The 12,626-nt window shown below is 45.9% G+C and overlaps 1 protein-coding gene across 5 annotated transcripts in view; it reads left to right on the forward strand.

Annotated features, from left to right (window-relative positions):
* TENM3 (teneurin transmembrane protein 3) overlaps positions 1 to 9,765 on the forward strand; it is a 592,885-nt gene extending 583,120 nt beyond the window's left edge. For all 5 annotated transcript variants that reach the window (XM_032869853.1, XM_032869854.1, XM_032869855.1 and 2 more), the window contains 3 exons: positions 2,171 to 3,782; positions 6,694 to 6,824; positions 8,940 to 9,765. In XM_032869853.1, coding sequence (XP_032725744.1) covers positions 2,171 to 3,782; positions 6,694 to 6,824; positions 8,940 to 9,695 — 2,499 coding nt within the window. In that variant the 3' untranslated portion in view covers positions 9,696 to 9,765. The remainder of the gene's footprint in view (positions 1 to 2,170; positions 3,783 to 6,693; positions 6,825 to 8,939) is intronic.
* The last annotated feature ends 2,861 nt before the right edge of the window (positions 9,766 to 12,626 follow it).

Here is a 12,626-nt window from a genome sequence, read left to right on the forward strand (position 1 = left end):
GTCCGGGCTGCTGTTGTGCTCACCTCATGCCGTCTCATTCTGCACAACTCTGCTCAGTCTGCACCCAGCCCTGCTGCCCGGCAGTCATTCCGTCTACCTCTAGACAGCCTCCACCCAAACTAGCCTTCCGGAGGACCAGTGTCAGGTTCTAGGCTCCCCACGGATGCCGCCCAACTCGGGAACGCTTCCAGCTGGGTGCCTACTTGCCAGTCTCTTCTCTCGAAAACCTCGTCTGCTCATCGGCTCCCCTTCGAAGAGACTCCCCTTTCAGACAGTGGACCGGCCCACCAGATGACAGTTTCCCTCCTCAGTAATCATCACTCTCCACAGTTACTCCAACGGTGATTTCTTGAGAGACCACAGAGGAAGCCCCCTGCACACATACCTTCCCGGGAGCCAGTCCTCGTGCCTGGAAAACACGTCACTCTCCAACCTAACAAATCCAAGACAACTTCCTCCTAAAGAAACGGGGAGTGGGTCCCCACTTCATCATGAAACACTTTTCCCAAAGTAACTTAACTAAGCACATTACAGAGACATGTAACAGAAATACCCAGACCATAAAAATTGATAGTGATCATGGGGAAATGTTTAAAAGGAGACAGAGAGCACGGCCCTGATAAGAGCCACTGACAGGAGAAGACACCATCAGTAACTGAGGTCATATTCATATATCAGTGGGGATCAGAAAAGCCAGCAAGTGCTTTCATCCTGTCTCTCAAATCCCTAAAATCCACCAAACCATTTCCATTCCCTTGCTAGGGTAGGCACCCTAAACCCAGACTTCTTCATAGCAGAAGTAGTAACATTTTACTAACTACCATCAGATGTGATTTTAAATGACTACACAACTAGCTACTAATTCCTGTGAATTCAGCAATCATTCAAGTCTTCCATGGCGCAGTGGAAACTATTAGGAACGGTTCTCAAGACATCTACTGCACAGCTAGCAGCCAAAGACTGCCCTTAGATAGGCCCACAGAGGAGACACTACAGAACTCGCCATGCAGGCTGCTTTCAAATATGGTGGACAGTAGAGAGAAAGGGAACGTGCCTTGGACAAGGGATAATGTGTTTCTCTGGCGAAAGCAAAGCTAAGTCCCAGGAGGGCTCCTAACACACCCATCGGCCCAGATCTGCCATCATTGCATTTGGTCTAACGGGGTTTGGGGGAAGTTTCCGCAGAGGAGAGCATCGCCCCTGCTCTGTATTACTACTGAGCTACATTATCCGCGATTGAGCCTCAGGGTTTAGCTTCTCTCATGCTGCCCTAATAAATGATCGTCTCATGTCTTTCTGCTATTCCTTGCAAAATAAGCAGAGCTCGTTTTAATTTATATATTTATTCACTGCGTTATTTAGCACCAAAGTGGAATGTAGCCCAGAAACCATTCTCACACCAGCTAAGGCATGAATCAGATTTGGTACTTGCTAAAGGAAATTTCAAAAATGTAGATTTTATTGTCATTCCAGATGACAGGTAAGAATTTGCAAACAAACCAACCAAGAAAACCATACCCAGATCCGTATTTCAATTAAGGGCCTTTACAGCTCTCGTTCACCATGTGATTTAGCGATGTTTGTTGACGTTGATGCTTTATATGCACATTATCCATTTTTTATTAATTTTAGGTCACTTCTTCATAAAGTAATATTCTGAATGCTTTACACCTCCTCCCCCACGCGCTGGAAATTAAAACATGATTTGAGTGGCTCTTCAGTCAAATGAGGGGGAAAAGCCACCTTCCTAAATAATTGCTGATTATGGGTAGGGTTGCTTTGCCCCTGTGCTGTTTTCTCCTTGAAACGTTGTCTTTAGAGCAGCTTTGTGCAGGCCTGTGTTGTGACTCAGCCCCAGCCATCGGCAGTCTGCTGCTCGGCTGTGGACGCCTAGGAGAAGAACGGTACAGTCATGACAAGTGGCACCTTATGGATCTTGAGCCACTAACTGCGGAGCCCCTCACAATGAAGCAAATCAGGCCAGGGCTTGTTAACAACATGTAAGGTCAAGGAGAACTCCATTAAAATGAAAATCATTTTCTCGAGCGAAATGTTTCTGTGTATTTGCGGTCACAGGATGTGCTTTTGCTTATCCCCCGCCCCCCCCGTGCCTGCCCCTCCCCCCCCACAGGTCACAAATACTGAACAACGGTCTGTTGTGTCTTCGCAGTCCATGGTCCTCCTGCTTCACAGCCAGAGGCAGTACATCTTCGAATACGACATGTGGGACCGTCTGTCCGCCATCACCATGCCCAGCGTGGCTCGCCACACCATGCAGACCATGCGGTCCATCGGCTACTACCGCAACATCTACAACCCCCCTGAGAGCAACGCCTCGGTCATCACGGACTACAACGAGGAGGGGCTGCTTCTGCAGACGGCCTTCTTGGGAACCAGCCGCAGGGTCTTGTTCAAGTACCGGAGGCAGACCAGGCTCTCCGAGATCCTGTACGATAGCACGAGAGTCAGTTTTACCTACGATGAGACAGCAGGAGTCCTCAAAACCGTCAACCTCCAGAGCGATGGTTTTATTTGCACCATCAGGTACAGGCAAATTGGCCCCCTGATTGACAGGCAGATTTTCCGCTTTAGCGAGGATGGGATGGTCAATGCGAGGTTCGACTACAGCTATGACAACAGCTTTCGAGTGACCAGCATGCAGGGGGTCATCAATGAAACACCTCTGCCCATTGATCTCTACCAGTTTGATGACATTTCCGGCAAAGTTGAGCAGTTTGGAAAATTTGGAGTTATATATTATGATATTAACCAGATCATCTCCACGGCAGTGATGACGTACACAAAACACTTTGACGCCCATGGCCGCATTAAGGAAATTCAGTACGAGATTTTCAGGTCACTCATGTACTGGATTACAATTCAGTATGATAACATGGGTCGGGTGACCAAAAGAGAAATCAAAATAGGGCCCTTTGCCAACACTACCAAATACGCTTACGAGTACGATGTTGACGGGCAGCTCCAGACCGTTTATCTAAATGAAAAGATCATGTGGCGCTACAACTACGACCTGAATGGAAACCTCCATTTGCTGAACCCGAGTAACAGTGCGCGTCTGACACCTCTTCGCTATGACTTGCGAGACAGGATCACTCGCCTCGGGGATGTTCAGTATCGGTTGGATGAGGATGGGTTCCTGCGTCAGAGAGGCACAGAGATCTTTGAGTATAGCTCCAAGGGCCTTCTGACTCGAGTTTATAGTAAAGGCAGTGGCTGGACAGTGATCTATCGTTACGATGGCCTGGGAAGGCGCGTGTCTAGCAAAACCAGTCTGGGACAGCATCTGCAGTTTTTTTATGCTGACTTAACTTATCCCACAAGGATTACTCATGTCTACAACCACTCGAGTTCAGAAATCACTTCTCTCTATTATGATCTCCAAGGACATCTCTTTGCCATGGAAATCAGCAGTGGGGATGAATTCTACATTGCATCAGATAACACAGGGACGCCCCTGGCTGTTTTCAGCAGCAACGGGCTTATGCTTAAACAGATTCAGTATACTGCGTATGGCGAAATCTATTTCGACTCCAATATTGACTTTCAACTGGTAATTGGATTTCACGGTGGCTTATATGACCCACTCACAAAATTAATCCACTTTGGAGAAAGAGATTATGATATTTTGGCAGGACGATGGACAACACCTGACATAGAAATCTGGAAGAGAATTGGGAAGGACCCAGCTCCTTTTAACCTCTACATGTTTAGGAATAACAACCCCGCAAGCAAAATCCATGATGTGAAAGATTACATCACAGGTAAGCATTTTTTTTTTCCTTTCCAAGTGCAGAATTCCTTTAATCCTTATATGAACACACACAGTAACTAGAGTTGCTTTCTTTAGCCTTACACTTTACTCCTGCAAAATCAAATGCCTAGCCTTTTAAATGCGTTTATTTCTCTATGAACCATAGAGAAACCAGAAAGGGAAACTGAGGCATCGTTTGTTACTTCCTATTCTGTCTCCAATGCCCAAGGCCACAATTTTCTGAAATGATATGGAATCCAGTCCCTTAAGGAAGGGAGGTGACATGGGGCTGTGGAAAACAGGATGAACTTGGGAGCCCCCAAATTGGAATTTTGATCCCAACTCTCCTTTAAGTCATGTGGCTTGATAGATAAGTCACAAGTTGTTTTAATCTGTTCCCTTAACAATGAAATGGGGAGAATAATGTCTCCTTTAATGATATAAGATATATGCAATTCTGCTTTAATTACTACCTTACATATGTGTAATGTTGGTTTTTCTTTTACACATGTGAGGTTCTTTTTTTTTTTTTTTTAAGAATTTTTATTTGACAGAGAGATCACAAGTAGGCAGAGAGGCAGGCAGAGAGAGAGGAGGAAGCAGGCTCCCCGCTGAGGAGAGAGCCCAATGCGGGGCTCGATCCCAGGACACTGGGATCATGACCTGAGCCGAAGACAGAGGCTTTAACCCACTGAGCCACCCAGGCGCCCCCATGTGTGAGGTTCTAATGGAGGAACTGTGAAACACAGCAGAATGTGATTCACCATCTCATTCCTGGGATGTCTAACTCCCCTCCACCATCACCTCAGGGCAATAAAAGAAGAGTTTCTCCCACACTTGTTTCACCAGAGGGTCCTGTTTGTGTTTTCACTACAGTCTTCATGCTATTTGGAGCACCAGTTTTTGCTTGTGGCACTACTAATAGACACGCTAATTTTTCCGCCAATAGGGGGTGGATCATAAGACCTTTGCAAGTTTCAGGCGTGATCTGACTGAAACATCTCATCCCACTTCTGCCACCACCAAACCACCAGCATGAGAGACAAGGTCTTTGAAGGCACTGCTCTAATTCCCTTTGGTTCCTGACTTCTCCGCTCACCCTGCACTCGATGGATTCTGAATCCTTCTGATCCCACCTTCCTTTCCTGACTTAGACTACCATGTGAACCTCTCTGCCATGTGTATGCTTCCTGGAAGAAGGTTCTTTCCAGTTCTCTTTTTTGGTTTTAGTTTGTTTTGGGGTCTTCTGTTTTGTTCTGGCTTGTGTTAGATGCTCCTTCAGGCTGTCTCTTCTCTTGCTCAGTATTTGAGGCATACTGAGATGCCTGTTTTCTCAGTTCTTGGTACAGCTCTCAAAAGGCTGCCCCCTGTTCATTTCACATCTGCTCCGTGCTTTCCCAGACTGCCAAAACTTGTCATGGCTCTCTTCCTTGTGAACCAGCTGACACTTGCCTCTTTCACAATCCTGGTTCAGCAACGCCCTCATGGAGTTCTCCTTCAGTTCTCTCAATACATGTCAGCATCCGAGTCCCATTATTTTGGCAATACTTTTCCATACTTAAGACCCTGTGATTTTATGTTTTTACTGTTACACAGACATTATTCATAGTAGGAGAAACTTTGCCCCTGACACTACCATTCAGGGGAATTTCCTCCAAAACATAAGGCCCCTGTAATATTAAATACACTCTCTCTCACACACATACACACACACACCCAAAAAAGTAACACTTTCTCCCCTATGTGATGAACTTGGGATTTCTCTCTCCCACCACCACCACCCCTCCTTTTAAAAGAGGGAGAATACCACTGGTTCTATAGCCATATGATGTTTGGACAGAGGACCTGTCAGTCTGGTGATGAGGTGAGAGTTTGTGCCCTAGAGGAGGAAATAGGAAGCAAGTGGCTCTCCATCATTCTGACAAGCAGTTTACCACTGGTTATTTAAGAGGTGTTGACAGGGGCTGCCTGAAAGGCGGGAAGCCCACAGCTCCTGGATCCATCCTCTCCTAGCAACATGGACTGCAGTGAATGCCATAGCAGCACTTTCTGAAAAACATCAAAAGAGAGATGGAACAGCATAAAATATATTAGGTGAAATGCAATTTCAAATTTTCCAGCAATGTGCTTAATATATAAAATAATCTACACCCAACTGTACTCATAAAGCTGCAAGCCTGCTGAGTAGTTCTGTAACATTATAACCTTCAGAATAGAATAAAAGCCTTATTCTGAGCTTAATGGCTTTTGGAGTCACATGGCAATATTTTAAAATACCATTTTAAAGGTTTCCAGGTTCTCTCCCCAAAAAGTTCGTCTCCACCTGTGCCCAAGTGCACCTTTGAAGTCAGAGCTGAAGGTAATCTGGACTTCTGTGCCCTTGGCCAGTTCTGCCAGTTTTCAGCATTCCTCTTTGATTAAGAATCAACTGTTGATTTTAATTCTCTCAATTTAGGGTTTTTATTAATAGAAAATGGGTTGTGGAAGCTGTATATCCTTGGGCAATCGCTTTTGAAAGCTAATAACACTCAACTTCTATTTAAGACCAGTCTTGACTAACTACCAATTCCCTCTGTTTTCCTTGGTGGCCGCTCTTTCATGCTGCTGGGCATTGTTATTACCCCTTTTCATCACGTATTACAAGCCCAGGATGCCACCTCACACGTGTGACACTTTGCCTAGTCTCAGCAAGTAGCTACCAGACTGTGTTTTCCGTAGCCCTTGCCATCGCTCCGTTATGGAGGCTGGTGGCTTCAAGTCTGGAAATAGAGAGCGGGATCAGAATCGGAGAAGGCAGGCAAACATGTGGTCCTCTTCAGGCTATTGTTTGTGAACTGGGGTTTTTTTTAAAGGTAAGAATTTCAACGTATGAAAGCACAAAATAACTCTAACATCGTTCGTTTTGAACAATCTTCTCCTAGATGTTAACAGCTGGCTGGTGACATTTGGTTTCCATCTGCACAATGCTATTCCTGGATTCCCTGTTCCCAAATTTGATTTAACCGAGCCTTCTTACGAACTTGTGAAGAGTCAGCAGTGGGATGACGTACCGGTAAGAAACAAAAAGCAAAACTGTGAAAAGGTGACCGATGGCTGAGCTGTGGCGTATTTACCCATTTAACCAAACTGCTCTTGTGAAAGTTGGGCCAAAGACCGGTTTTCCATTTTTTTGACTCTTTCAGGCTAGAAAAACATCCCACTTCTGTGCAGCAAACCAGGGGCCTGTTAAACAGGCCTAAATCTGTTTTTAGTGATGCTAATAAAAACATAAAAAGACATTATCAGAAGGTAATAAAATGAGGGAGCTCATTTTGGAGCACAAGGTTTCTACAGAGAACCCCCGTGAAAGCACATTTATAGCCCTTGGGACCTTAAGGCAAAGATACAATAAACGGGAGGGTCGGGGATTCGTATTACAAATGAGCAGCCCACAAACAATGCCGCAAAGTTCAACTCCTTTAAAATCTGAACAGTGTTTCATGGGAACAGATTGAAAATAAAAATAAAATGTCCTCTGATTAAGCTCCATCTGCAACTAGGTGTTTATAGAATTTTCCTGAAAATAACATTTCAGGAGGCCTATAATTGTTCTGAGAACTAAAATAAAAGAAAAAGAATGGAAAATTGCAAAGTCAAAGCTGCCATTTCAGAAAATGGCCCTTTTAATTCCGGTCTTTCGGAGATCAGAAAGAAATGTACAACAAAACACTAGAATTTCTAACTAAAAGCAAGAATAATTAAAGATCAAGAAATTGGGTTACCCCGTAATGATACGGAGAAGAGAGTGCAGAGTTTCTTAGAAAGATTAATCCCCTCCCCCCCTTGAGCAATTTCCTATAATTTCAGTGACTACAAAGAGTAAAGCAATCATGGCTGAAACACACAGACACACACACACAGTGTATTCAGTGCCAATACCTCTGTTTTCTGGTAGGTGTTTCATACTTCACATAAAACAGTTCCTTCTTCGAGATGTCACCTTTACATTTAGAAAGCAAAACCCATCATGTTTCCAAGGTCTGGGAGCCATTTTCACATTTCCAATTGCAAATATATCTACACTGATAAAGTGTCACGACGACACAGTGAAGTTTCCCAAGGCATCTGAACAGGCACGTCCTAATCGTGTCTGACTTTCCAACATGTCTGCGAACACTTAAGTCTTACTGTACAAATGGACTTGCCAACTCTCCTCCTAGGCAGCCTCCTAAATGTGGTTCAAGTTCTCTGTCAAGAGAAGCGCAGGGTAAGGACAGCTTAGGGAATGGCTGGCAAAGACACTGGAGGCCGCCCCAAGTGCAGAAAAAACAATTGTTTCTTTCACTGCTGCCGATGAAACAGATGTTTGGGGGAAAACACCGGCCAGACAAACATCTGGCAGTAGGAGAAATGGCTGAGTTCAGACGCCCCCAATTCAAAACATTTGCCAGCGTCGATGGTCCACCGTCCCTGTCTCCAAAAAGTTAATGTTTCCCTGAAGTAATAAACACTCCCCTCCAGCTGTCCCACTGCGCAGTGGGCCCCGTACAGTCCGCTTCTGCAGGTAGCGCTGGGGAAATGCAGTTGAAAACTGTGTTTGCTGGAACAGAGGACAGAGGTCCCCTAAACGAAAGCACAGGAATTTCAAAGCCTATGAAGTAGGACGGGGTGGTCCCGCGGGGAGCACCCCAGCCTTTCAGACCTTTGTGTGCGTTGGCCGCTTCCTCCCCGGGCTCCCAGGGAGAAAGCCTCAGTGACCCTGAGGAACGGGGTTCCCCAAATGCGATAGGCGTGGGAGAGGGGCATCCAGGCACTAAAAGAGAAAAGCTGAAACCATATTGTGCCCACGATGGAGACTAAAAAGCTCTTAGCTAATACATGATGAAGTCACCTCTTTTTCCGTTTCAAAACTGATTTGGATCAACTTCAGGGGAAGGGACCTTTGAGTGCCTTCCTCCACCCGGAGTTGTTTTAAAGCCCTTTCATCTCTAAAGAACCCACTGAGCTTTTAATAAATGCCTGGGAGCGCTCCACAGACGTCCCCCCACCCCCAGGCCCCTCTTTTTGGGTTGTTGTCAGGACCTGGCGCGCTGCCAGGAAGCCCGGCTCCCGGGCAACCAAGAGCTACAGATGTTCTCTAAACCGTGTCCCTCCCCGCCCCCCGCCCCCGTCTCTGTTTGCTTCTCAGCCCATTTTCGGAGTCCAGCAACAGGTGGCGAGGCAAGCGCAGGCCTTCCTGTCCCTGGGGAAGATGGCCGAGGTGCAGGTGAGCCGGCGCAAGGGCGGCGGCGCGCCGTCGTGGCTGTGGTTCGCCACGGTCAAGTCGCTCATCGGCAAGGGCGTCATGCTGGCCGTGAGCCAGGGCCGCGTGCAGACCAACGTGCTCAACATCGCCAACGAGGACTGCATCAAGGTGGCGGCCGTGCTCAACAACGCCTTCTACCTGGAGAACCTGCACTTCACCATCGAGGGCAAGGACACGCACTACTTCATCAAGACCAGCACGCCCGAGAGCGACCTGGGCACGCTGCGGCTGACGAGCGGCCGCAAGGCGCTGGAGAACGGCATCAACGTGACCGTGTCGCAGTCCACCACGGTGGTCAACGGCAGGACGCGCAGGTTCGCCGACGTGGAGATGCAGTTCGGCGCGCTGGCGCTGCACGTGCGCTACGGCATGACGCTGGACGAGGAGAAGGCGCGCATCCTGGAGCAGGCGCGGCAGCGCGCGCTCGCGCGGGCCTGGGCGCGCGAGCAGCAGCGCGTGCGCGACGGCGAGGAGGGCGCGCGCCTCTGGACGGAGGGCGAGAAGCGGCAGCTGCTGAGCGCCGGCAAGGTGCAGGGCTACGACGGGTACTACGTACTCTCGGTGGAGCAGTACCCCGAGCTGGCGGACAGCGCCAACAACATCCAGTTCCTCCGACAAAGCGAGATCGGCAAGAGGTAACCCCCCGGGGCCGGCGGCCGCGCCCGGGACAGGCGGCCACCCCGCGCTGGCAGGCGGACCGGCCGGGGGCGGGGCGCCGCGTCCCTCCGGAGCCTCACCCACGCCTCTGCTCTGCTCGGATTTTCCTGGAGCACAATCCGAAGCGGACTCTCCGACGCGGAAGAGCCTTCCGGGAGACCCGGACTGCTATCAGAACGAGAAGACGACGACGAAGAAAATCCACAAAAAAACACAAAAAACTTTTTTTCTGAATGACCTTAAAGGTGATCGGCTTTAAAGAATATGTTTACATATGCATATCGCTGCACTCAGTCGGACTGGAAGTATTAAGAGGAAAAATAAATAAGTGAAAGAAAGGAAAAAAAAAAAAAAAGGCCTAAACATGTTGCGCGAGGCCCTCCGTTCCTTGGAGGCACTGTATCTAACTAAGGTAAAAACAAAATGCATACAGTGTTTCCAGATACGACCGAATTGTCGACCTTTGCTTACAAGAAGTAGTCTCTCTGCATAGGATGTGATATATATCTCTGTTAATTTTAAAATGTGGGGCAAAATTACTGTTTGTAGACAACCCAGCTGCTTTCCCTGTGCTGCTTTGTAAAAGGACATTGGCACAAGCGAGTTCTGCTCTGGCGGGGATTTCATAATGGATTTTACAATGCTAACGTGGTTTGCCTTCGGGGGAAAAAAAAAACTGGCAAATAGAATCCTTGTCACTGATAAGCAAAGGAAACCCTGATTTTTTTGTAAATTATGTGAGACAAGTTGTTTATGGATTTTTATATGAATTACGATTTACTGTACATCAAATATTAGTCTCAGAGGAGTTAATTTATGTAAAGTGTTTAAAAAGTTTATACTTAAAAATAAAATGATAAAAACATGTGAACTGTGTGATTTTTTTAAAAGGATTGCACCTTTTGTTATCTGTTATAGCTGTACAGTATAAATTATTATATTGTAGAGATATAACGACTTATGCCTATAATGTCCAGAAGTGTTAATATTTTTGTATTAGGTTGGAAAAAAAAATGTGCAACTTTCTATCACTAGATGGATAGGACAGTGCAATCCTAAGTGGGTGGCTGATCAGAGAACTGCTCCTTTCTCTTTCTTCTCTTTTTCATCGGGCCAGTGTCCTCAACCCTTATCAACTGAGAGGCACAGTAGAAAACTAAGGCTGGTGGAATATAGCAGAAGATATGAAAATAATAATAATAATAATAATAATAATAAACTATAATAACTGGGCCGGAGAGGTCCTCTCTCGTCCCCTAAAAGTCGAGGGGAGTGGATAGAATTAACCACAGGGTTTTTACTGTTAACCATTCCTTGAAGCTCCATTTCATGATGGAGGCAAGAGACCACATCAGATGCTCCAGGAAACGTGCGTGAGAAGGAAAGGATCTGATGTAGTCATGACCGTAAACATGTGTCTTAAGATCTAGGAAAGATAGCAGAACCTGAGCAGCGGGAAGAGGGCCAGATGGGAAAGGTCGGGGTCCCTCTGCTAGTCTTGGGTGTGAACTGTCAGGTCACCAAGAGGGACACAAAAGGGAGAGAAGTGCTCCTGTCAGTCCACGGGACTCCACCCATCCTGGGAGCTGGTTTGAATGGCCGCCTCCTCTGTCTCGAGGAAGACTGGGGGTGCACGGGTGGCCGATCCAGCTGGAAGTGAAATGTCAGCCGTGCCCTCCCGCACCCGCGCGAGCCGGCCCGGGCACAGCGGCCATCTGTACTCCCGGGTTGGGCCAGCCGCTATTGCGAATCTCTTTTCGTGAGCACTAAATTCAGCCACAAAAATATTTTTAGAAAAATATTTCTCAGTTCATTGAGCTATAGTACACACTGTTTTCCTCTATGTATAATGGTGATAAATATAGCAAGTGAACATGTCATGTCGTAAATATAAAGGTTCAAGTGATGTATTGAAAATAATTTTCTAACTGCTTTGTATGTATCACATACTCTAAATTGCACAGTAGGCGTGTTTATTAAACAGATTGGCTGGGAAAGTTTCAAAATAGCTACTGAATTTACAGTATCAGTGCTATTACTGTCTTTGTGTATTTGGTAGAACATACCGAAGTAATTAATCTTCTAATGAATGCTGATATTTTATTAGAATGAAAGCACAGATTAGCATTAATATTTTTTATCCTGGAAATCCTTTGGCGAGTATTACGAAGCCCCGGTTTAAAAAAACTATGAGATTTCAAACCACATAAACATGGCTCTGTTTTACATTTTATTTTTTAACTGTTACCTTAGGCGTTTGCAGTTCTGTTCGATGGAATTTCTGCAGGACTGTTTAGCATGCTGTTAAGTACTTTTGGTTGAAATAGGCTCTGAGTCTAAATTCTCAGAAATGTTTCTGATGCATTGACCATGAGAAGCTTGTACCACGTGACAGAAGTGAAATCATAATCCTACCCTCTTCTCGACATGGACTGGTCCTTAAGGCTGGCACCGTAAAATAACAGATTGGGAGTATCTCTTGGTGCTTATTTTAGATGAAGTCAAATCAACCCAATTAGTGTCTTGTTAGTAGGTATAATGAGCCTATTTCTTTCTAAAAAGACTTGTGATCTGGACATGCTTTTACAAGAAATAGTGACCTTGGGGAATATATAAACAAAAGACCTTTTTCTAAGAGTTGGGGGTGGGGGGTGGGGGACTGTATAATGGAAAGAATTAGCTTACAAAAAAAATTGATATTCAAAGTATTTTAGGCAAAGCCAGTCAAAATGCTTTCATGATATTTTGAGATGTAAATTTTGTCTGATTTGTATTGTTCTTTTCATTTGCCTTCTTAACTTTCTATGTGACCTGAATTTTCCATACCTTGACTATAGATTGCATCTAGGCATTCCAATAAAAGCCAACCCAATGTGTGTGTGTTTATAATTTTTTTTTTTAATTTTGGGCTAG

Source organism: Lontra canadensis, unplaced genomic scaffold, assembly GCF_010015895.1.
Source record: "Lontra canadensis isolate GAN:19392208 unplaced genomic scaffold, GSC_riverotter_1.0 scaffold39, whole genome shotgun sequence".
Taxonomy (NCBI): domain Eukaryota; kingdom Metazoa; phylum Chordata; class Mammalia; order Carnivora; family Mustelidae; genus Lontra; species Lontra canadensis.